Below are 26,198 nucleotides of genomic sequence, written 5' to 3'. Positions count from 1 at the left end.
GGTTGACTACATGGGAGTCCAACAACATAACCATTACACCATCTGCTGGTCCCTTTATATATATTTTTAAATTTACATTTAATGACCGTATGTCTTTACAGTGTGTAACATGGTGTCTCCTGGGATGAATACAGTGCATATTATTAGGTCAAAGACATTAGCATTTACATTATCATCAACAGATAACTTTTTACTTTTGTGTCCTATTAAATGTTTTTTTTTTCCCCAGTGCCCCTTTTCTTTACCCCTATTATTATCCCCTCTGATATTGTCTCTAGAGTCCACACTTACCCTCCCTATTATTATACCTTCCAGTCTTTCAGTTTGTGCTATGAAGTGCAGCTATTCAGGGACATACACTGACTGTCTTTCATAATCTGGCTTGCTTTACTTAGTATTAACTCCTCCATATTTGTCCACTTTGTATCAAATTCCAGGGCCTTGTTGCTTTTTATGGCTGGATAGTATTCCATGGGGTATATGTGTCACACTTTTTCAATCCATTCATGTTTGTGTTATTCTGCACTTTGCTTTTTCCTATAATATCAGTTAAAGACTGTTTTATATCAGCATATAAAGAGCTCCCTTGGTGACTAGCAGATGGCATAATGGTTATGTTGCTGGACTCCCACATAGTTGATGGCAGTTCAAGTCTCAGAACTGAGTGGTTTGAAATCCATGCCAGGTGTGTGTGCATGCATGCCCAAAATCCTGAGAGGAGAATGGAGGAGAAGGGATTGTGGCATAGCCATCCTGCTTGGGGTGTGATTTCTTACTTTCTCTCTCTGAATCTCCAGCAAGCACACGTGTCCTATAGCAAAAATCTCTTAAAAAAGAAGAGCTTCCTTATGACTTCATGGCTGTACAGTATTCCATAATTATTGTAGGAATACTGAAATTTATTTCAGCAGTTCTTTATTAATGGACACTTAAGTTGCATCCAATCTTGGGCTATTGTAAACATGATTATACATATATCACATATTGGAGAATATCTCTTTTTTTCTTTTCTTTTTTTTTTTTTTGGAGAGGTTTTCGCTATAGGGCACGTGCGCTCGCCAGACAGAGAGAGAGACAGAGAGACAGAAAGCAGGAAATCACCCCCCAGGGGGGATGGCCACGCCGCAATCCCTTCTCCTCCATTCTCCTCTCAGGATCTTGGGCACGCACGCACACGCGCTCAGCATGAGTTTAAGCCACCGGGTCTGGGACTCAAACCACGGTTGACTACGTGGGAGTCCAGCGACATAGCCATTACGCTAGCTGCTGGTCCCTTAGAGTATATCTCTAGGAGAAATTGGTTAGGACACTTTGGACATTGGACTGTTGAAGTGGCTAAAAAAACGTAGGTAAAAAAAAAAAAACTGTAGTACTATGTGTAGAATCATTCTACTATGCCTAATTATGCGGTCACAGATTGTTCAGGTAGAAGGGATCTTAGCGATCCTTGAGAGTGTCAAGATTATATAGAGAATTAGAGGCAGATCCAAGACTAAATCTTAAAGTTTTTTTTTTTTTTTAAAATTTTTGCTATAGTGTGTGAGCACTTAGAGAGAGAGATCATCCCCTGGGGGGGTTGCCACACCACAATCCCTTCTCCTCCATCTTCTCAGGATTTGGCACATGCACACACACATGTCCAGCATGTTTTTCAAGCTGCCGGGTTCTGGGCTGGAACCTCGTAGTGGGCCATGTGAAATCCAGCCCCCTTTACCACCCACCTCACCTGCTGGACCAAAAATCTAGTTTTTTATTCCAGTCCATAAGGTAGCTGGTTTTACTTCATCACACTACCACAGAAGAGATTTGGCATGGCTTGATTTCTGTTCCACCAAGCAGGACTGTTCATTATCTGGCCCACTGTGGTCTTACTACGCTGTCTTTACCTGATTTCTCTTTCCAGGTTCTGACTTTGCCAACCTAATTTTCCCTACTTGCCCTGCTGCTCTGACCACTCCCACTTATAGCTATTTTCTCCTTTTTATGTTAGAACAAAAGGCCTTTATGATTTGGGTACCTTTTAGTAGTAGAAAAGGCAGGAGTGCTCTGGAGGTGATCTGGTTATGGCCCAGGATTCATGATCTTTTCTGTTATTTTCTACTCTTAGCTTATCCACTGAGTCATCATGCAGTTTAGGGGTAGTCTCTTTCTCCTCTTGGCACTGCTAGAATATCTTTTTCCCTTGGCCACATGATCGAGCATCTCAAGGTTCGACGAGTGCTTAATGTGCATAATAAGAAAGAGCATGAGAGTGTGTGCAGATAGTTTCATTCTTAAAGACTTATACTAGGGAGCAAATTACAGTTGATATTCTTTGTGTGCACCCAGAGGAAATCAAAGGCTTTAGTTTCAGAGACAGACTCTAGTGCAAAATGACTTTCAATTAACTTTGGTCCAGGCCACAGAGGGGTCAGCTGCTGCAAATCTTTATGAAATGCGTAGTATGATGATGGATAGAACTATTCTAGGAGCAGACTGTAGCACTATCCCTAGGACAGTTTCTCTGAAAATATCATCTTTGAGCATCTGCATTGCTCCAAGGATGGGGCCCTGGAGTCTGGAAGTAGTCTTCCTCCTACTCTAAGTTCTTGTATGAACATAACTATGAGAATTACTGCCAAAGGAATGGTTAATTGAGGAGATTTTTATAATTCCTTCAACTAGAGGTAGCCTATAAAATTAGTGACACGAGCTGACCAACAATTCTAGGTAGGATATAGTTACTTCAGTTGGGAAGACATAGGTTAAATGCCCTTTATGTTCTCCCATAGACACTATGCTTCTATTACAACTCATGCTGTGTTATAACTGCGTGTTTTTTTTTTGTTGTTGTTGTTGTCTATTTCCTGTATAATCCAGAGGGTTCTTAGTTGTGAGCAACAGAAATTTACTGGCTAATTTAGGCAGAAAATGTGTGTATTGAAAGCATATTGAGTAACTCTCAGAATCACCAACTGTATGTATTGAAAGCATATTGAGTAACTCACAGAATCACCAATTGGTCCAGAGAACTAGACTCCAGACTACACAGCCAACATCACAAATGCCACTATTATTACCACTAGCACCACCAGCACCACCAATATGTTAGCTCAGGTTCTCTGATGAGCAAATATCAAGATGGGATTATACATGCAAGAGATTTCTAGAGGGAAATAAGAAAAAAATAAGGTATTTTTTAATCTTTATTTTTTAATTTGCCAGCGGGTACATGCATTTGCAGAAGGGACGCACACACACACACACACACACACACGACAGAGAGAGAGAGAGAGAGAGAGAGAGAGAGAGAGAACCTCTCATGGTGAATGGCTACGCCAAAATTTGTTCACCTCCACTTCTGCCTCCTGTTGGGATTTTAAGCAAGCACGCACACACTCCTGGCATATTTCTGAAGCCTCCAAATCTGGGATTTGGACTGCACAGTCAGCTATAAGGGATCTAAGCACCCTAACTACCACACCATGGGTTGGCCCAAGATGTTCGTTTTAGCCATTTTTTTTTAAAAGAAAAATGTGAGTGATGAGGGTTGCAGGGAACATATTGGTGCTTTGACTTCAGACCCAGATTCCTAGGGATGATAGTGATGTAGGGAGTGGTTCAGAATTCACAGGCAAGAGCTTTTGTCCTCAGGGACCTCATGGCAGAAACAGAAATAAGAAGATATACAACTGATATCACATTAGATTCTTTTGAGGATTCTAACAGCCCAAACTGAGTATTCTATAGAAGGAAACCATCCTTCCTGCTACCTACTGATTCTCTGGGCCTTACCCCCCACCCCCATCACCTCCCACAAACCAATATTATGTGACTGGACTATCAGCCACACACTGCACATCTCTTCTTCCTCTCCTCTCCCCTCATAGATGCCTGATCCTCTCTTACCAATCAGCTTCTATGAGGCTGCTGTAAAATCTTCAGGCTACAGTGGCTTGAAAAGTTCAGTCCTATCCCTGAGCCTTACAAGGTTTAGAGGGGTTCTGAATGTTGATAAAGATGCCAAAAGCTTTTAGACCACTCTTTGTTTTTGCTGAGTTGGGGTAGGGTTGGTAAAGAGTCAGATCTTGGACCTCTCATTCTTGCTTCTTGGATGGGAAAACTGACCCTTGAACACTACCTCGCATCCGGAGAGCAGCCCAAGAGCAGGACCTCAGCAGTCTCATGACTGTAATCATTTCGAGTACTTCTAGTCCTAAGATGAGTAGAGAGCTGGATCTGGAGATTGCCTGAAAGAGGCAATGGACAGAAATGGTCCAAAGGAACAGGGAAATAAGAGACCAGAGGATTTAGTGACCTAAAGCGCCAGAGAGTCCTAGGGGTGAAAGCAGAGAAGCTGGTGGGTGAGGGGGATCAGATGGCAGGAAATTTACAGGTCTATACAAGCCATGGAGGAATCCAATAAAAGTGTAATAGTAGGGGCTCTGCCCTCAAGGAATTTATAGTAATTTAGTTGATGAATAAAAATGAATACACTTGAGATAATTTATAATTTGGTGCTAAATTGTGGTATCAATTTAAAAATGCTCTATGCGTGTTTCAGTGCACACATGGCCAAGTCTAAGAACCACACCACACAAAACCAGTCCCAAAAATAGCACAGAAGTGGCATCAAGAAACTCCAATCACAAAGATACAAATCTCTTAAGAAGGTAAACCCCAAGCTCCTGAAGAACATGTGTTTTGCCAAGAAGCACAATAGGAAGGGTCTGAAGAAGAGGCAGCCAATAATGCCAAGACCATGAGTATACAAACTGAGGTTATCAAGGCCCTTGTAAAGCCCAAAGTTAATAAGGGCATTCTAGGACAGCCACAACCTCAGTCTACTTGCCTACATCACTCACTCCAAACTTGGGAAATGTGCTCATGGCCATATCACCAAGAGCCCCAGGCTCTGTTGGCCAAAAGCCAGCAAGGCCAAGGCTCAAACCAAGGCCCAGGCCTTGGCTGCGCCTCCAACTTCAGTTCCAGCTCCAGCTCAGACTCCCAAAGGTGTCTAGGCCCCCACAAATGCTCTCTAGTAGAGGCTTCTGCCAGTGTAAGGACAGAAGGTCTGGTGACCCCTGGGCTACCCTGTTCACTGGGCTGGTGTTCTCCTGTGCTGTTTATACAAATAAACCTGAGGCAGGGGGAAAATAAAACAGTAAAAATAATTAAAAATGAAATAAACATAAAGACACTCTAGTAATTCTGAGAAGAGGGGTAGAGTATATGGTCTGGCCTCCTCTGTGAGCCAAATGGCTGAGTAAGATAGTGCTTATTCAGTCAAAGGACTTTGTGCCTCAGCTATAGTGGCCACAGCTTTTAGAGATGACTATGTCTGAGTCTTGCATGGTTTCATGGAGGAAGTATGGGGGAGGAAGCTTCTTTATCATCACCACTTGTCAATCACCATCTTCATCAACAAGTGCCACACACAAAACATTCATTGAACATCCCTCTCCCTAAGTTTCCATTTCTGTTGGAGAGTCAAACAGAAGAGTTCCAGGACTAGTATGAGAGAGCATGTGCCAGCAGCACAAAGACAGAAAAAAGTGAAGGTCAGGGAAGTCAAAGATGCCTTCCTGGAAGAGGTAGAACTTGAGCTGATCCTTGAAGGAAGGTTAGGGTTTGGACTAATAGAGAAAAGGGTAAAAGATGACTCTAAATGGCATCAACAAGGCACAGAGTGGGAGTGAGCAAAACAAGTATAATAAGTGAGATAACCAGCTGTACAATAAAGTTTGGGAGAAAGAAGTATGGTAATTAGAGAGAGCCTGGAATGACAGATAGGAGGAGTCATTTTAGAGGAAAGTAAGAAGGCATCGTAGAGCATGTATTTAGGGAGTGCCGAGGGCACAGGGAAGGAGAGAAAAATGTCGGGATTCTGCAGTCTTCTTAGCTTCACTCTCCTGTGTTAGGGTGAGCAACTCACCCCATTCCAGCAAACTGGGATGAGTTGGTCACCCTGCCTGAGATCCACCTTGCAAGCAGGTCCCTAAAAGCAGCTCCAAGAGGTTCTGCACTACATGGTGCTGGTGGAGAACTTCATCTCACTTGAAAGTTCCCAACCAATCAACACTTTGAAGTTGTTATTTATAATGTTGACCTCCCTCATGAAACAGAAAGGAAGATCAGCCTCTTAGCCCAGCTGCTAGTGCAGGTGCAGACCAAGATTCGGGTCTACTTCAGAAGGCAACAACCTTTAGATGTTGAACCAGTCCCTGAATCAGCCTTAGGGTAAGCAGGGCTGCAATCAAGGGAGCCTAAAAAAACAACACAATGACAAGACTAAGTCTATCTTGAGGCCATCATTTTGGTGGCTGCTATTTAGCCACTCCTTCCTTGCATAGATTCTTTTTACTGACTTCCTGCAGCAAAAGGAGATTGGCACAAGACTCCCGCTACATTTATGTTATTACCAGGAGGCAGATGTTTTCTCTTTTCCTCTGGGGTATAGAATTATGCAAATGAAGGCATGAAAACAAAAGCTCACTGTGGTGGGGGAGGACTGCATTTAAGAATCTGGGCAGTTTTCAGAGCTCTTTAAGTTGCCCCTTTCAGATTTTACTAGCAGCTCCCCTGGTTCCTTGCCAGTCTATTTAGAATTCGGCAGCTCTTCAGAACCTTTCAACCAAAGACCTGAAAGTTCATTCTAAAGCTCCTACCTTACTCTCAGTTGGTCAGTGGATAGATTAAGGCTTATAATTTGTGCTTTGAGTTTCTGTGAGCTGACCTTGAGATTTGATTTTTATCCTGTCCTGTTGTCCCCCTGCTGCGTACAATCCGGCCTGGAAAGGAAACTGCCCGTCCCAGTTGCCTCCTAGGTTTCCCCCTCCAGATAGTATCTGGAGGGCAATAGGACCTAGGGAGGTTCAACCCTGCGGCCAAGGGAGACACACCTGCCTAACCGCGTGGGTTGAGCGAATGTGGGAGCGAGCCACTGAGCAAGTTAGGGAGGGCGGGGTAGAAGTGGGCGCCTGCAGCTCTTGAGGGAGAAAAAAGCTGTGGCTTGCTCCTGGGTCCGAGGTTCGTGGTGAGAAGTGCTTCCGAAGAGTGCCCCAACTCCTTTTCTCGGTCTCTGCACTCAGAGCATCCTTCAGCTGGCCGCCCTGGAATTCTCAGACGGGTTTTGTTTGGCCTCATCCGTCCCTCCCAGCTCTCCTGCCCCCGCCTTCCCGGTGCCTCAGTTCCAGAAGCCGCCGACCTCTCGCAGCTGGAATCGCGGGTCAGACAGGACCCTGGCAACAGATGGCGTCTAAGAGTTTGACGACATCTGCCGGGCCGGGCTGGCTTTCCGCACAGTGCCTCTCAATAGCAAAGTTTCTCTCGGTGGGAGAAGTCTCTCCGGCCTTTCCTTGATCCTTTAGAGCGGGCGCGTGCTCGGCAACTCCCTAGAAACCGCGCTGGGGACAGGGTTGTGGCTACGCTTCAGTCCCCGCCCGACTGCCTTGGGGGCGGGGCTTGGGGAATCCGAGGAGCCATCCTAGGAGCCCTAGACTGAGCGCCGGCCCTGAGAGCGCAGGTGAACGGGCGAGCGAAAGACCTTTTAAATAGCCACAACCCAGCTGTGGCTGGAGTACCTAGGCAGTGAACCGAATCTCCGAAGAGACGCTGAGGCTGAGCTGCTCTTCTGCTCTGGCTCAGTTCTCCGCTGACTTGAGAGAGCGCACTGGTCAGGACTCCTCCCGAGGAGCTGCTGTGTATTCGTGCCTAGACAGAGTGACTACCCTCTGGGAAACAGCTCTTCCCATGGATCTTCGCCCACCTGGAATTGGACTCCGGACTGGGCGCTGGGATGCTTGCTTTTGTCTTGTCCAAGTTTCACACCACGTATGTTGAAGATTGGAATCCTGGGCCAATCAAGAGGCAAGTTCATAGTGGTACCCCTGAGCTCTGCATCCCACACTTCAAATCCAGTCTGAGTCTGCAAGAGAGGGATCTGTTGCTCTCTAATTAGTGGATCTCCATCCCAGAACTGGACTAAACTGATATTTGGACTGCAGTGGCTACAGGGTTCTCCTTGAGATGGATGGTGGGGTCCTCTGAACACCAGACCACAACACACAGAACTTCCACAATGGACAGAGTTTATGAAATTCCTGAGGAGCCAAATGTGGATCCAGTTTCACCTCTGGAGGAAGATGTCATCCGTGGGGCCAACCCACGCTTTACATTTCCATTTGGTATCCTCTTCTCCACCTTTTTGTATTGTGGGGAAGCTGCATCTGCCTTGTACATGGTTAGAATCTATCGAAAGAATAATGAAACCTACTGGATGATGTATACCTTTTTCTTCTTTATGTTTTCATCCATTATGGTCCAGTTGACCCTCATTTTTGTCCACAGAGATCTGGCAAAGGATAAACCACTATCATTATTTATGCATCTAATTCTTTTGGGACCTGTTATCAGGTGAGCAACTTTCTTTTTTTTAATAATCATTTTATTTTATTTTATTATCTTGTTTGACCAAAGAGAGACAGAGAGGGAGAGCAAACACCAGGCTCAGGACTCAAACCATGGTTGGCCATGTGGAGTCCAACGCCTTAACCACCATGCCACCTGCTGGCCCCTGTGAGCAACTTTTTAATCTCTTCTCCTGCCTCCAGACTTGTGCAGGAAAAGATGAACTTAATATTTACAAGACTGATACTATGCCTCTAATGTAATCAATTCTCCCATTCCCTCTCACTCTTGACTTCCCTTCTAACATCCAAAAAAAAAAAAAAAGTATCTGAAAAAAAAGTATCTGAAATCTTGAATGCTACCATGATGGCATATACCTGTGCTTCAAATTTGTGTATAATGCCATTGGTAAGACTTCATTAGACAATGTTTGCTACCTGGATTTGGGTTAAATAGTGGTCTCGGACCAACAGAAATGGACACCCTGTATACACAGGCCATACTGCAGAATGTGTTATTCTGACTCTGCCTTTTAGATGCTCTGTAAATTGGATGAAAATTCATTCCCTATTCCACCTCATTGCACATTCTGTTTCTTTACCCTGAGCTGCTTATGCTGGTGCTGCTGCCATTTTCAAATTTTCTAGAGTTATTTGGAAAATATTTTAAGCCATCTGTCGTAATCTAATATCCCAACCCAACATAGTTCATCTTTCTCCATCACTTTGTTAGTCTCCTGTTTATCTCTTTTATATTTATGCACTAGGGGTACATGTTGGAAGAGGGCAAAGGATGATAGGCCATTTCATCTGGATGCAGTAGCACAATGTGATAGTATTGAGTATTTCTATTCAGGTTGCCTTGAAGGGACAAGAATGTGCTTATGCCTAGGGAGACAAGCATTCCTGTCGGCAGTCTCATTTGGAAGCTATGGGATTTTTCAAGGTAGGGAGAGATTGCAAAACTTGTGAGGTCAAGAGGAGAGGAATGGTCCAAGTTTGTCTTGATTGCAAGAGAGGTGGATACCTACAGTCAACTGAGGAATATAGGTCAGAATGTTTATTGTTTATGTAATTGCAATGGGAAGATATCTCATCATTAGAGAACTAAAAACAGTCTGTGAAACTTACCTAGGTATACAATTTCCTTCTTTATAAAAATTTTAATCTGCAAATATGTATAAATTTTATCAATTATAAATTAATAAAGTGGAGGAAATTATTACCAATACGTGTTTAAATGGAAAAGGATTTATTAGGCTTCCTCAGAGAAAATAGGGGATATCAATAGAAGTAGAGGATTGGAATTTGGGAGACCTGGAGCCTAGTTTTCCCTCTGTCATTGGCTAACTGTGTGGTTGTGCTGAAATTTCTGATGATGCCTGGGCCTCAGTTCCCTCTTCTGTAAAATAAATGAGTTGAATTAGATCATGAGTCTCAAACCCAGGTGCTAGTAGGGAATGGACAGGTATAAATGTGACACAAGCCTAGTATAAGAAAAACAGTAGTTTCATGTGTGATGATAAATGAAGAAGACAGTCTCATTGTTAGAGAAATGATGGAATAGTGAGCACCATGACAATCTGGAATCTGTATGACCTGTCAAAAGGAGGCAGTCACTCTACAGCTCTGTCCATTATGTCCATGTTGGAATTCAGACCCAATATTACCACGTTCGCCAACTTTTCAGAACTTCCCAAGACAGGATTTTATGAAAGATGTCATGATTTAAAATTTTTGCAGGTGATGAAACACATACATAACACAGTGTGGGCCAAACCACATCTGTTGGTCCGATGTGACTCAGCTGGTCCATACTCAGTCTTTGGATTTAGTGTTTTAAAAATCCTTTCCCCTTCCAAATCTTTGAAGTTAAGCTATAAAAGAAAGACCTCATCTTTGTTGGACCCAAGAAACTTAAAGATGTCACTAGAGGAGTAAAGAAACCATTCTCCTTTTTAAATTCAAATGTAATATATTGAGTTAACAGATTAAGAACAATCAAGATACTAATTTTACACGTATTCAGCTTCCAGTTATGATTTTCCTTATTTGCTTTGTGGTCTCCCAAGATGTATTTGATTTGGATCCTCCATGTAGTATTGAGTGCTGTTTTTCATTTTTGTCATTTGGCTTCCATTAGAAATGACTGGGGAGCGTTTATATAACTTCAGTCAGCTAAGCCCACAGCAGGAAAAAGAATAATTAAAAACTCATAGATTACATGCTTGATTTATTTATTTCAAGGCCTATTTTTAAGTAGGTAAGAACTTGATCAGTACTATCAGGCATATATAAAGGTGTTCGTAGGGCCTGACTCCCTGACATGAAGTACAAGCATACTTCTGGAAATGACAATGTTTTCTAATTTACCAAAGGTTTTATAAGCAAGTTGACAAACACCCCTACTTAAAATAGTAAATAATCTTAAGAATAGAAGCATGAAAAGAAGAATTTCATCACCTCCTCCAATATTTTATTCAGCAGTAGCATTGATGGGCCTGGGTTAAAATCTTAAATCTTTTGTTAAAAGTGCACTTATGGGGACCAGCAGTTAGTGTAATGGCTATGTCGCTGGACTCCTATGTAGTCGACTGCGGTTTGCATCCCGGACCCGGGGACTTAAAACTCACGCCGGGCACATGTGCACGCGTGCCCAAGATCCCGAGAGAATGGAGGAGAAGGGATTGCAGTGTGGCCATCCCCCCTGGGGGATGATTTCTTGCTTTCTGTCTCTCTGTCTCTCTCTGTCTGGCGAGCACACGTGCCCTATCGCAAAATCCTCTTTAAAAAAATGCACTTATGTAGGCCAGCTGGTGGCATGGTGGTTAAGGCAGTTAGATCCCACAGGGCTGACTGCATGATTTGAGTCCCGGACCTGGGGGCTTGAAAAATGTGTCAGGTGTGTGCCTAAAATTCTGAAAGGAGGGATAGATGGAGGAGAAGGGATTTCAGTGTGACTATCCTCCTATCCATAGGGGGTCTTCTCTTTCTCTCTATCTCCCTCCCTCCCTATCTCTCTCCAGGGAGTACATGCACCCTCTAGCAATTTTTTTAAAAAATTCACTTACACATTTTTTTCTGAATAGGAAGAGATTTTTTTTTTTTTTTGGAATAGGAAAGGCGTCCCCCCCCCCCCCGTTCTCTTTTATCTTTTTTTCTCTCCCAGGTTAGAATTTGTCCCTAGAAAGTAGAAGTTTCAAACTGCACACTTCAGGGTGACATACACACACCAATCTTGATCCTTTGGATAATGGCAGCCTGCACAGGTTCCAGACCTTTCAGTGAGAGCCAAAACTCAGAAAATCCACATCTCTGAACTTGTCTTTGGTCTATTTTTCTGTAGATTACTTTGCTGTTATGATTATCCTCTCCTACCATGATTTGTAACCTGTATTCTTTTTTTCTCATGCTTTCATTTACTCAGCAAATATATATCAAATACTATGTGATAAAGGTTGTGGGCAAGATACATACAAACCCCTGCCCTCAGTCTCTTGGGGAAGATGGCTTAATTTCTAACACAAATGTTCTTATTTGTCATAAATAGTCCACAGTTTCTGTTCATTTCAGAGTGAATGGGGGAAGTGGTAACTCAGATGTTCAAAACAAGATGTTCTAGTTGCTTCTCTTCTCACCCCATCAGAACTACTGAAGACTTCTGATTTATATGAAAGAGATGGGAGGGGTACCAAGCAGGAAATGTGATCTTTTTCACTATTTGTAAAGAAAGAATCAAGTTTAAAAGCCCCAAATCCTGAGAAGATACTGGAGAAGGGATTGTGGCATGGTCATCCTCCCTACGGGGTGATTTCTCACTTTCCCTCTCACTCTCTCTGGCAAGTGCACATGCCCTATAGAAAAACAAAACAAAACAAAACAAAACAAAAACAAAACAAACAAAAACTTTAAAAAAAGGGCTGTTGTCCCCAAACAGGCCAAGAGGCACAAAACAATCTTTACAAAAGTATTTTGACATTTTATTTGGTGTTGCCAAGCCTTTTAAGTATTTTTGTTACTAGTTTCTTGTATACCTAAGAGATATTTTCCTATAACTCTTAACACATTTTAGCTAAGGCAGTTACAGTCGTAGGTGCCTTCCTGACAACCCAACCTAAAATCCCTGCTTATGGTCTCCTGAGTATGGAGCTGAATGTTTTAAATAAGGAATACTCTATCTCAGAAACTTAAGATGTTATAAAAACCAGGGCCTTTTGGAACCTTCATCATTCTCTGTCAACACAGAATTAATACCTTGCGTTCAAGGTAATTTTCTACCATAGGCCTATTCAATTCCTCAAAGAAGTACTTCTGAAATGGTGTTCTTGGGTTAGTCAAACAAAAAAGGATTTATACCTGAGTAATTTGTAGAAATCGTGACCAACCCTGTGACTTATGAGAAATGAGAACAGAAGAGAGAAAATGGCAAAAAGTGCCTGTTATTTTTCTACCTCATTACAACCTCCCTTCCCAGGAGAGCTTTAGTTAAGTTCCCATGATGCTTTACTTCTGCAGATGTTTGGAGGCCATGATTAAGTATCTCATGCTGTGGAAGAAAGAGGGGCAGGAGGAGCCCTATGTCAGCCTCACCAGAAAGAAGATGCTAATAGATAAAGAGGAAGTGCTGATAGAATGGGAGGTGGGCCACTCCATCCGGACCCTGGCTATGCACCGCAATGCCTACAAACGTATGTCGCAGATCCAAGCCTTCCTGGGCTCAGTGCCCCAGCTGACCTATCAGCTCTATGTGACTCTGATCTCTGCAGAGGTCCCCCTGGGTAGAGGTGAGTGGGGTCAGGAGAGGGGAGGGCTCTGCTTAAATTAAAGATCTTCGAAGTCTAGACTCAAGCCATCCAATATAATAGCCACTTGTGGCTATTTAAAAGGAAATAAAATACAATTAAAAACATGTGTCCTCATTAATACTAGCCACATTACAAGTGGTCAGCAGCCACATGTGGCTTGAGACTATTGAAAAGATAGAGAATATTTTCATCACCACAGGAAGTTCAAATGGACAGCATTGGTGGGTAATCCAAGAATTTGGGGAGGGAAACATTCCAGACCTGCTAGATTCTTAAAACTGGGGTAACCTGTTTCAATAAAAAATGCCACAGATAAACCCTCTATGGGCCCAGAAGAATACCAGCAGTTAGTAGGATATTTTCCCTTGTCCAGAGTATTTAAATTATGCTGTCAGTTGTTTTCTTTTGTTTGTTTAGGGGTGGCCATCTTAAATAGGATCCCGATATTACCAGTCATCTAAATCATATGATAAGCTTCTTTTAAAAATTACAGTTCCTCCTTATACCTGGATCAATCCCAGAGTGCAGGGAGATCAGGAACCTATGTTTCTAAAAAGTATCATAGTTGGGCCAGCAGGTGGTACGGTGGTAAAGGCACTAGACTCCCACATGGTAGACTGCGGTTTGAGTCCCTGATATATGGTGACTTGCTTTCTCACTTTCCCTCTCAGGTGAATTTAAAAATAACAATAAATAAAATTAAATAAATAAGTCTTTAAAAAAGTATCATAGTTCATGGCCACATTTGGGAACCACTAATTCAGTCATTTCTCCCAACATCAATAGAGAAAAAGAAAAGGAGAATGGGATGAATAGTGATGAGAGTCAAGCCTGGTTTGAGTTTGAACTTTGCTATGATTTTTGGAGGGAATTATCAAAGCAGTCACTTGTCTTGGTGTAAAAAGGGGATCCAAGGGGCCAGCTGGTGGTGTGGTGGTTAAAGCATTGGATCCCTCCATGGTTCAAGTCCCAGACCTGGCGGCTTGAAAAACATGCAGGGCATGTATGCTTACATGCCTGAAATCTGAAGGAGAATGGAAGAGAAGGCATTGCAGTATGGCCATCCCATGCTGAGGGGTGCCTTTTCATTTTCTCTCTCTCTCTCTCTTGCTCTGTCTCTGGCAAGTGCATGGACTCTATAGCACAACTAAAAAAAAAAAAAAGTTGGTGCTGAGGGATCCTGAGAAGAGTAAGACCTCTAGGAGAGGATGAAATGTGAATCAGTGTTTTTAAAGTCAAGATAAAGGCATAAACAAAGCACCCCCAAGTGGGGTGTGGTCATACTCCAATCCTTTTCCTTCATTTTTCCTTCTCATCAGGATTTTCGGTGCTCTTACATATACAATCATATACCCTATAGCAAAACTATAGCTGGTGGTGTGGTGATTAAGGCACTGGATCCTTTAGCCACATGAACAACTTCATGGTTCAAGTCCCAAACTCAGTGGTTTGAAAAACATGCAGGGTATGTGTGCATACATGGCCAAAATCCCAAGGAGTCCAGCGCCCCAGCCACCATGCCACCTACTGGCCCCTTAGATTATTCTTTCTTTCTTTTTTCTTTTTTTGGAGAGGTTTTTGCTATAGGACACATGCGCTCACCAGAGAGAGAGAGACAGAGAGACAGAAAGTGATAAATCACCCCCCAGGGTGGATGGCCACACCACAGTCCCTTCTCCTCCATTCTCCTCTTGGGATCTTTGGCACGCACATACACGCCCTGGCGTGAGTTTAAGTCACCAGGTCCAGGACTCGAACCGTGGTCAACTACATGGAAGTTCAGCGACATAGCCATTATGCCAACTGCTGGTCCCTTGATCATTCTTTCTTATTTCCCTAATCTTCTTTTTTTTTTTTTAAACTGGTTTTTAAAAATTTTATTTATTGTTAATTTTTAATTTGACTAGAGAGAGATGAGAGAGAGAGAGAGAAATACTGAGAAAGCAAGCCCCCAGGTCTGGGACTTGAACCACAGGCAACCATGTGGGAGTCCAGCACCTTAACTACCATGCTACCTGCCAGCCCCTGCCTAATCTTCTATTGGTAAGGTAAAAATTCGTTTTTAATTTTTCATACACAAAACTTTTTGCTAGTTGTAAACTATGCTTAGTGAATGTCTTCGAATGAGAATTAGTAGGATGTTTTTGGAAGCAGAATTTCTGGGTGAAAGGATATATATGTTAAGAACTTTATTGATACTGCCAAATAACCCTCTCAAAATGTCGTGTGAATTTATACTTCATGGAAAGTATGGGGAATCTTCAAAAAGTTCACAGAAAATTTGTATTATATAAAAACTATGCATGGATTTCAAAAATTTTTGCAACAAAAGTACAAAAGTTTTTATACTTTAATTCCATTTTTGAAGAATCACTTTTTATTATTTTGGCAGAGGGCACATATTCATGACAGAAAGAGACAGAGAGGGTAAGAGAGAAAGTACCCCTCGCCCCCCAGTGGAGCATGGTCATGCTGCAGTCCCTTCATCTTGGGATTTGTGGCATGCATGCATAAATACTCTGTATGTTTTTCAAGCCACTAGGACTGAAACTCAAACCTCATGATTGACCATGTGGGATCTAGCTTTCTTAACCACCGTGTCATGGATTTGGCCCAAATTCCATTTTTCCATGAACTTTTTTAAGTCCCCTCATCTATGAATGTGCCTGTTTCTTCATATTTTTAAGTTAAATATTATTTATTTGCATAATTATAAAATAACTAGATTTTCAACTAATTTTCTTTCTTTGATTATGAGTGAAACTATGTATCTTTTCATGTTTGGTCATTTTGTGCTTTCTGTAAATTTTTTTTTTTTTAATTTTTGCTATAGGACACATGCGCTTGCCAGAAACAAAGACAGAGAGACAGAAAGCAAGAAATCACCCCACAGGGTGATGGCCATGCCTCAACCCCTTCTCCTCTCAGGATTTTGGGCATGCATGCACATGCACCTGACTTGAGTTTGAAACCTCAGGGTCCAGGACTTGAACCGTGGTTGACTACACAGGAGTCCAGTGACGTAAACATTATGCCATCTGCTGGTCCCTGTTTTCTGTAAATTGCTTATTTATATATTTTACTCACTTTTTCTAATGGGTTTTCTTTTTTTATATTAATTCATAGGAGACATTTCCTTCTGGCTATCCATCCTTTCTCTGTTGTGGATGAGAAAGGATGCGCACATAATTTCTTGTATATACATACACACATGTTTTAAATGTGTGTATATATATGTCATATGTAACATATATGTGACATTATACTTGATATATATATATTATAATATATCTTGCTTATAGTATCTTCTGGCATTCTAAAATATTGCCTTTTTATGTATTCAAATTCTTTATTGCTTTTAGGTATTGTGCCTTTCTTACATAGTCCTTTCACAATTTACCCCAGTAGATTGATTTCCAAGGTCAATTTGTTAATTCCCCCTCCCCCAAAAAAGAACCAAAAACAGAATGAAAAATGCAAAATAATAACATCAAAAGAAAAAAATGTCTTTGCATCTTTGATTGGAATTGTATTATTGATATATGATTAGGTTATTTTGGGGGTGGAATTTACACTTCCACACTTCTGGTAAATTTCATATTAGAAGATGATAAATATCTCTATTTTGTTAAATATTTTATAATGTACTTTAGTAAAATGGTATCATTTTCTTGTATTTTTGTAAGACTTACTTTTGGGTGTTCTATCAGTTTTAAAAGGACTTGATTTTCTACGTGCCAGGATAGTGCCCAGGTAAATTAAATGCACGTACCCCACTTTTGGAAATAGGGGATGAGAATGATGAAGATAGTAGCCAGCAAGTAGCATTTACTATGTTCCAGGCATTTCTCTAAATCCTTTGCATGTAATTATTTCATTTAATCTTCACAATAAGATAATTATTGTTGTTATCTCAATTTTACAAATGAGGAAACAGAGACACCAAGGGCTTAAGTAAGTTCTCCAGTGTCCCATAAGTAGTAGGTGACAAATCCTGGACTGGAATTCAGGATGTCTGCCTCAAGAGCCCATGTGTCTAACTACGCAGCATTTTGATCTCTCATGGCATGAGTCTGTTCATAGGAGACAGATGGAAGGTGTTTTTATATTAATTGGAAGCACCAGGCTTCCTTCCTTCTATTACATTACTATCAATAAATGAGTTCTAATTTAAGGGAAAGCTGACTAGATGTACGTGATGTTCCCAGCTCCACAAGGAGCATCAGCTCTTCAAGATGGGACTGAGAGTGGTTTAGAAAGCCAAAAGTAGCCATTTTGAGAGTCTCTCATTCCAGTATTTGAGATTCTAACACCACTTATAGCTGAAGAAGATTTCAGCGAGAAAGCTGTGCTGCTTTGGAGTTTTAGGAACAGCTTCATTTTTCATGCAGGATAAATTGGCATCTTCATGACTATAGTTTCCCTGAATCCAGTGTTTTTATAGGAACAAGAAGCTGCCGCTTTTCCTTTGTATGAGTACTCTCCAGGCCTGCCATTTTCCTTGAGAGCATTATTTTTTTCTTAGTAATTGGCATTTTTTTTTTGACATAAGGAAGAAAAGGAAAGGACTATCTGTGTGATCTATAGTTGAGACTCCATAGAACAGGCTAGGGAGCATCCTGGCCCTTCTGGACCCCACTCTAATATATATAGCTAGGGATGCCATGGTTTGTAAAATTTTAAACCACTTTGCTGAAAGTTCAGAGATTACTAAGGTATACTCAAGCATGAGGTTGATGAATTGTCATTGCTGATGACAAGTACAAACAACCCCAGAATATCTCAGTGAATTGGGAAAGTGCTGCACATTGGATATTTATTGACCTCCATAGGCTCCCACACAGCTGAAACAGGGATTTCTAATCCTAAGCATTTTATGCTCCCTCTTTAAGCTCAGAATTCTTCCTAAATTCTACAAACATTTACTGAGCACCTACTATGTTCCAGGCACTATGCTAGGCTCTGGGGAAATGGCAGTGAATAAAATAGACATGGTCTCTTCTACGTTCATGCAATTTCCATTACACATCTTGACACATGCTATGGAGGTAAGCATTCTAGAAGCACACACGTTCACAATTAGTTCGAGCAAGATATACATATCAAAGAAGGTACTTCTGTTAGAGCATTCTCGGAGTCTCCCAAGACTGGATTTTTTTCAGACAGAGTTCTTTCTGCTTCATCCAATGTTTATTCAGAAGCCTACTTCATCAGGTAGCTTTGCTCTTTTTATATGTGCTCTTTGCATGTTAGTGATTTATCAATGTTAGTTTGAGGACCCACTCTTTTAGGAATTTATTTTTTATATCTATATGATTATTAAAATATCACAGTGTCTGTTCATCATGGGAAATTCAGAAAATAGAGAAACATAGAAAGATTTTTTTTAAATGGTATAAAATACTATTATACACACAAAAGATATTTTGGTTCATTTCTGTCCATCTTTTTTCTGTGCATGCTATTTTGTTTCATTATATATGTATTTAAGGTTTACAATGTTGTTTTTTTTTTTTGGAGAGGTTTTTGCTATAGGGCACGTGTGGTCGCCAGAAAGAGAGAGAGAAATAGAGAGATAGAAAGTGAGAAATCACCCCCCAGGGGGGATGGCCACACCGCAATCCCTTCTCCTCCATTCTCCTCTTGGGATCTTGGACACACACGCACACGCGCCCGGCATGAGTTTAAGCCGCCGGGTCCGGGACGTGAACTGCGGTTGACTACGTGGGAGTCCAGCGATATAGCCATTACGCTAACTGCTGGTCCCTACAATGTGGTGTTTTGATATATGTATACATTGTGAAATGGTACCACAATCAAGTTAATTAACATATCCATCACCTCACATAGTGTGTGCACATGCAGTGAAAACACTTAAGATGTGCTCTCAGAAAATTTCAAGTGTTCCTTAGATTATTATCAACCATAGTCACTATACTGTACATTAGATCTCCCAACCTTATTTATATTATAACAAAAAGTTTGTACCCTTGGACTAAAGTCCTACATTTTCCCTCCCATCCCTCAACCCCTGGCAACCACCATTCTATTCTGTTCTTAGGAGTTTAACGTCTTTGAATTCCATATATAATTGAGAACATGCAGTATTTTTTTTCTATGTCTGGTTAATTTTACTTAGCATAATTTCTATTCATGTCATTGCAAATGGCAGGACTTCTTTCATTTTATGGCTAAATAATGTTCCATCATGTACACACACACACACACACACACACACACCACATTTTCTTCTATTTCATCTTCATCTTCTATTTCTTCATATTTCATCTATTCGCCCATCAATAGACAGGTTGTTTCCATATAGTGGTTATTATAAATAATGCTTCAATGAATATAGGAGAGCAGATATCTCTTCAAGATACTGCTTTTCATGTCTTTTGGATGTATACTCAAAAGTATACACTCAAAAGTGGGATTACAGAATTGTATGGTAGTTCTAGTGTTCATTTTTTGAGAAACCTGCATACTGTTTTCTAAAATGGCTGCACAAGTGTATAATATATTCCCACCAACAGTGTACAAGGGTTCTCTTTTCTCAACATTATCACCAACACTTGTAGTATGAGATTCATCCTAACAAGTATGAGGTGATATTTCATTATATTTTTTATTTGGATTTCGCTGATTACAAGTGATGTTGAGCATCTTTTCACATACTTGTTAGCCATTTATATGTCATATTTGGAAAAATGTCTGCTCAGGTGCATACCATTTAGTTACATAACTATAACCCTTTGTAAGTTTGCTTTTTGCTGTGATCCCCAGTTCTCATCTATCATCTCTGGACTTCTGGGTCTGAGTACAGACTTCACCACCAATATTGACTGTCTGTTTTTTCTGTTTCTTGTTTTACAGCTGTGCTAATGGTTTTTTCTCTGGTATCTGTCACCTATGGGGCTACCCTCTGCAATATGTTGGCTATCCAGATCAAGTATGATGACTACAAGATTCGCCTTGGGCCACTAGAAGTCCTTTGCATTACCATCTGGCGGACATTGGAGATCACGTCTCGCCTCGTGATTCTGGTGCTCTTCTCAGCCACCTTGAAATTAAAGGCTGTGCCCTTCTTAGTGCTTAACTTCCTGATCATCCTCTTTGAACCTTGGATTAAGTTCTGGAGGAGTGGTGCCCAGATGCCCAATAACATTGAGAAAAATTTCAGCCGGGTTGGCACCCTAGTGGTGCTGATTTCAATCACTGTCCTGTATGCTGGCATCAACTTCTCTTGCTGGTCAGCCTTGCAATTAAGGTTGGCAGACAGAGACCTTGTTGACAAAGGTCAGAATTGGGGACACATGGGCCTGCACTATAGTGTGAGGTTGGTAGAGAATGTGATCATGGTCTTAGTTTTTAAGTTCTTTGGAGTGAAAGTGTTACTGAATTACTGTCATTCCTTGATTGCTGTGCAACTCATCATTGCGTATCTTATTTCCATTGGCTTCATGTTGCTTTTCTTCCAGTACCTGCATCCATTGCGTTCACTCTTTACCCACAATGTAATAGACTACCTCCACTGTGTCTGCTGCCACCGGATCCCTCAGGGCAGGGCTGAGAACTCGGAGCCATCATTTGAGGCTGAAACAAGACAAAGCGTTGTGTGATTCTATCTTCTGGGTATTTGGGGATGGGTTAGTGGTTGCCAAAAGCAACTGTGAAATTGAAGGACAGTGTAAGGCTCATGTATGACTGCCTACCAGGACATTTTCTTGGTTTTTTTTTTTTGGCAAGTCTATCAGAAGAAAGAGCCATTCCCAAATAGGTTTATTGCTATGTTTGGCACCAGGGGTATCTACTATATAATTGGAAGGGCCAGAGATACTGTTCACATCCCTCCTACCCAGTTCACTTAGTATAACATGGCTCCAGGAACTTTGGGATCTCTGTGGCACTCTGGCTCTGCTCATTTGCTTGAGACAAGCTGAAGGCGGAGAATTCCACCAGAGGATGTGATGGCTTACTACCTAGGTATACCTCCCAGGAACAGTCTGACTGATGTGGAACCTGTAACTGTGAATGTTGACTGGGGCCTTTTCATTCCATTGAGAGGCTCTGACTAAGAATAAAATCCCCTTTATTAAAAGAGCTGCTCTTTAAATGAATTAACTCTCCATTAGGATTTTATTAGTAATCATTCAGCAAAGATTGCTCTCCTCAGCAGTCCTTTGCAGATATACTCCAAGAAAGGAGTACCAAGTAGGATTCCTTCAGGGTATAAGCTAAAAATGACTCCTTTTCTCAGGGACCTACATAAGCCTCCAGCTTGTCAAGTGAAATGGCTGAGTGAAATCTCTCACTTAGTGCCTCTTTAACAGGGAGTCCCACCCACTCAGCTTTTCTGTGCTCTTGGTATTTTACTACTTGATTTGGATATCAGGGAAACTGAACTGTAATTGAAAATGTTTGTGATGTGTGGAAAGAAGGGAAGATTGCTTTGTGGCTGCTATTGTCCTGTGTATTTCATTGACTTGATATTTTAGGGGTGAGAGAAAGTAATAATGACTGGGATGTCACCTTCATATTTTGGGAGGTCGGAGTGGGTAGCCAACACTCCAAGGTGGTGTGAAGGCAGAGGAGGGAAATCAGATTGTATTAACTCATTACTGGTACTAGTTTCTGCCTACAGGATTTTACTTTCTAATAAGGACCATATATTTGTCAACCCTCTGCTCATTCCTACACTCCCAATAGATGAATATGTTTCTCCCTTTCTCAGGTATCTCAATGTTTACTTCTCATTATCAGTTGGGTATTTTGATTGGAATATCAGTCAGATGCCTCTAAAGGCTACCAAGGAATTAAGGTTACTATGCCAACTGTGGATTGTGACTAAGTATCCTCACATTTACTTAACTAATGTTTACCCTTCATAGACCAGGAAAGTGAGAACTCCTTGTAGTGTGTACCAATTGTGGCCACAGTAATGCTTCCAGGAATTGTAAACAGTCTGACTTCAGGCTTCCAAATCCTACCCAATTTTACTTTGAGGGTCATGCTAAGAATTAATCTTTAGCTATTTGTCCCCCTTTTATCTGGTGTCAGGACATTATGTTGGGGGATTTCCCACTGCTAAGTAACAGGGCTATTAACCAGAATTATCCTATTTCCAGGCTTGGCTAGTATGTTTTTCCCAACTTCAGCCAGTGTTTGTAGCTAAAAGGATTGGATATTTAATTTGGGAGTAAATGTAGTGACTTGCTTTGCAGCAATGGAGATTTTCTTCTTCTAGCTTAAAGTCCCTCATTTCATTTTTCATGATAAAAAGACTTAGGTTGTCATATAAAGCTCACACTACTGTCTTCTGACTGTTATTCAAGGTTAGCCTGAAAGAAATAATCTATCAGACATCTAGAAAAACACTACCTCTTTGGAATTCAAACAAGAATTTCTCCCCAATTGTCAAAATGCCCTCAATTAAGAGCAGGAACAACATAGAACAATAATTTGGTCCATAAAAGCCATGTGAATCAGCTACTTATGGAGTAGGTGCTATGGAAACGTAGTGAGCAAGACACAACAAGCCAGGCAGGCCAATTAGAGCTGGAGCGGAGATGCACAGGGCAGAAAATATGCCCCAGTACTAGACTAGGCAAAAGAGAACTCCTTGTAGTGTGTACCAATTGTGGCCACAGTAATGCTTCCAGGAATTGTAAACAGTCTGACTTCAGGCTTCCAAATCCTACCCAATTTTACTTTGAGGGTCATGCTAAGAATTAATCTTTAGCTATTTGTCCCCCTTTTATCTAGTGTCAGGACATTATGTTGGGGGATTTCCCACTGCTAAGTAACAGGGCTATTAACCAGAATTATCCTATTTCCAGGCTTGGCTAGTATGTTTTTCCCAACTTCAGCCAGTGTTTGTAGCTAAAAGGATTGGATATTTAATTTGGGAGTAAATGTAGTGACTTGCTTTGCAGCAATGGAGATTTTCTTCTTCTAGCTTAAAGTCCCTCATTTCATTTTTCATGATAAAAAGACTTAGGTTGTCATATAAAGCTCACACTACTGTCTTCTGACTGTTATTCAAGGTTAGCCTGAAAGAAATAATCTATCAGACATCTAGAAAAACACTACCTCTTTGGAATTCAAACAAGAATTTCTCCCCAATTGTCAAAATGCCCTCAATTAAGAGCAGGAACAACATAGAACAATAATTTGGTCCATAAAAGCCATGTGAATCAGCTACTTATGGAGTAGGTGCTATGGAAACGTAGGGAGAAAGACACAACAAGCCAGGCAGGCCAATTAGAGCTGGAGCGGAGATGCACAGGGCAGAAAATATGCCCCAGTACTAGACTAGGCAAAATTTCTCCCACATATACTCCCAGCACCAGTGACTTAATATCCTTGGAATGCAGGGACTTTAAGGGAGAGGGGTGTGGAGCAGCTTCCAACCTGAAAAACCTGCTTCCCTAGTCCAAGGACAAGAGATGCTAGTGATACATTATGCAAATGAACCCTTAGAACCTACTATAGGTGGTGTCCTTTCTATACCACAGAAAGTTTCTAGATACACAGGAAAAGAAGAAATTGTGGAATATGATGGTAGGGCAGGGGAAGGACAATCCTTCAATTTGTAAGCACTTCATTAATTGACCACTCTCTTTTTACCCTTTGAGATCTTAAAGCAACACAGGGTACATGTGTAAGGCTTGCAAAGCAGATGAGGAGTCAGAGGTGGGCCCAACAAATGAAATTATTTTAATATGTTAGTAGTTTCAGGAGTATTTTCTGAGTTGTGACTGGGTTCATACCACACATTCTTTGCCAAAAGCACTCCTCATCAGGGAGTACTACTCAACTCACTTTAGAGAAGGGGAGTCAGGTCCTAAAAAGCTTGGGATGCAAAACCAAGCATGTATGCACATGCACTATAGCTTGGTACTGGAGGTGGAGGACAGGATTGTTGCAGGGCCCATTTCCTTTCTGCTTTCAGGACTTTGTCTCCCATGTGTTCTTAAATACAGACCTTCCAAACCCCGGTTTGGGGAAGAAAACTGGACAGAACAGTTTTTACTCAGGTTTACATGAATTCTGACTCAAGAAACAACCAATCAGGGCAGTTCTAAAGCCCCTTCTTTTATTCTTCCTCATGCCAGTACTCTTTTTCTTATCACTAGAAACTGTTCCTTCTAGAGCAGGCAAGGGAAAGAAAACTTAGAGAATAATGCCCCTTTTCCAGCTGTCATTGTCCTGAGAGCCTAGCTCAACATTCAGTGCCCTCTCAGTTGATTTTTTTCTTGCCTTTACCTCACGGAGTCATGATCCTTATTTATTACCAAATTTATCGCCACTTCCCAGGGTGAGGGGGGTAGGCAACTAGAGTAGGACATTCACCATTGTGTTATATCTCACCCCATGGGATTCTGTCCCTAATAAATCACTTAGTAGAAAATCAGTTGACATTGGATCTTCCAAAATATTTATGTACCCAGGAATAGGAATCCTTTCTGTGGGACTTTCTTTTATCATTTATATTACATATATTTGTAATATTTTCATGCCTTTCCTCCTGAAGGACCAGTACCACAGAATCAAACACTTTAAGCTGTAGAGTCTCCAGAGTGCACAGTGAAAGTATGTTATGGGTCTTGGTAATGGAGCATATACTGTGTAAAAGAAGGAAGCAGCAAGACCAATCTGTGTGAGATATGAGAACTAAGTGTAGAAAGAACATATCCCATGCATGAAACTAACCTCAGAAAAGCACTTTGTAATATACAAGGCATTTATACACAGTATCTATTACTGATGCATTATTGTTAGGACAAGCCATCTGAGCTGTACACATGCACTTGTTCTAGCCTTCAATTCACCAAACATTATTGAACTTTTAGTTTGTGCCATAAAAGCCTATATGGATATCTCAAAGTGCTATATACATACTGAACAACTTAAAAATCAGTCCCAAATATTTAGTGTAAGTAATGTTGGAGATAAACAGGCAATCTCATATATTATTGGTATGAGTGTAAAATATTGACACACCTTTTTGGAAGGTAATCTGTAAAAATTAAGTGGGCATGAATTTTGTCTCAGAATTTTAGCTTCTAGAAACTTTTCCTAAGGAAATATAGTCACAATTATACAAAGAAATACAGAAATGTCCATTGCTCCACAGTTCATGATGATGAAAAGTTGGTAACTTAAATTTCCATTTATGGGGAAATTATTAATATCTGCCAATTCCATAATTAGAATGCTGTTTAACCATTAAGAAGTATGAGGTAGATGCATACAGCATATGCTGAGTGAAAAGAGAAGTGACAACAGAGAGTTGCAGAACAAAATATATGATATTAGATGAAAAAAAATCGTGCAGAGGGCCAGTGGGCGGTATGGTGGTTAAGGTGTTGGATTCTCAAATGGCTGACTGGTTTGAGTTCTGGACCCAATGACTTAAAAATCACAACAAATAAAAAAATAAGTAAGTAAAGAAATGTTAAAAAAAAAAAAGAGCAGTGGTGTGTTTGTTTTGTTTTGTTTGTTTTTAAAGTGTCATGTAGCAGGGCTGGCAGATGATGTGGTGGTTAAGGTGCTGGACTTTCACATGGCTGACCATGGTTTAAGTCCTAGTCCTGGTGGCTGCTTTCTCACTTTACCTCTCTCTCTCTCTGGAAAAATTAAAATAATAATAATAATAATAATAATAATAATAATTAAATAAACAACCTTAAAAAAAAAAAGAATCATATAGGGCCAGTTGGTGGTGTGGTGGTTAAGACAGCTGGATCCCACATGGCTGGCATAATGATTCAAGTTCCAGACCCAGTGGCTTTCAAAACACTCTGGACATGTGTGCATACATGCCCCAAATCCTGAGGATGGTGGAGGAGAAGGAATTACTGTGTGTCCATCCCCCTGGGTGGGGTGATTTCTCACTTTCCCTCTCTCTGTTTCTCTCTGGCAAGTGCATGAGCCCTACAGCGAAATAAAATAAAAAGAATCATTCAAAATTTGGAAGCAAGAATGTGATGATAGGGATTAT

The 26,198-nt window shown here is 41.0% G+C and overlaps 1 protein-coding gene across 1 annotated transcript; it reads left to right on the top strand.

Annotated features, from left to right (window-relative positions):
- The first annotated feature begins 7,548 nt into the window (after positions 1-7,548).
- XKRX (XK related X-linked) lies at positions 7,549-22,231 on the top strand. The gene is made up of 3 exons (XM_006164854.3): positions 7,549-8,394; positions 12,903-13,171; positions 20,069-22,231. Exons 1-3 carry the CDS (start codon positions 8,012-8,014, stop codon positions 20,812-20,814), a joined length of 1,398 nt encoding a protein of 465 aa, XP_006164916.2. The 5' UTR covers positions 7,549-8,011; the 3' UTR covers positions 20,815-22,231.
- The last annotated feature ends 3,967 nt before the right edge of the window (positions 22,232-26,198 follow it).

The sequence above is a fragment of the Tupaia chinensis genome, unplaced genomic scaffold, assembly GCF_000334495.1.
Source record: "Tupaia chinensis unplaced genomic scaffold, TupChi_1.0 Scaffold143746_1, whole genome shotgun sequence".
NCBI classification, from domain to species: Eukaryota; Metazoa; Chordata; class Mammalia; order Scandentia; family Tupaiidae; genus Tupaia; species Tupaia belangeri.
The sequence above is the reverse complement of the archived record's forward strand: the minus strand, read 5'-3'. Positions and strand labels throughout refer to the sequence as shown.

Bases quoted from the DNA above. Each gene is read 5' to 3' on its own strand.
- XKRX (XM_006164854.3), top strand. From the start codon at position 8,012: ATGGTGGGGTCCTCTGAACACCAGACCACAACACACAGAACTTCCACA. The intron at 8,395-12,902 runs GTGAGCAACTTT...TTACTTCTGCAG, and splicing joins CTTTTGGGACCTGTTATCAG to ATGTTTGGAGGCCATGATTA. The intron at 13,172-20,068 runs GTGAGTGGGGTC...CTTGTTTTACAG, and splicing joins AGAGGTCCCCCTGGGTAGAG to CTGTGCTAATGGTTTTTTCT.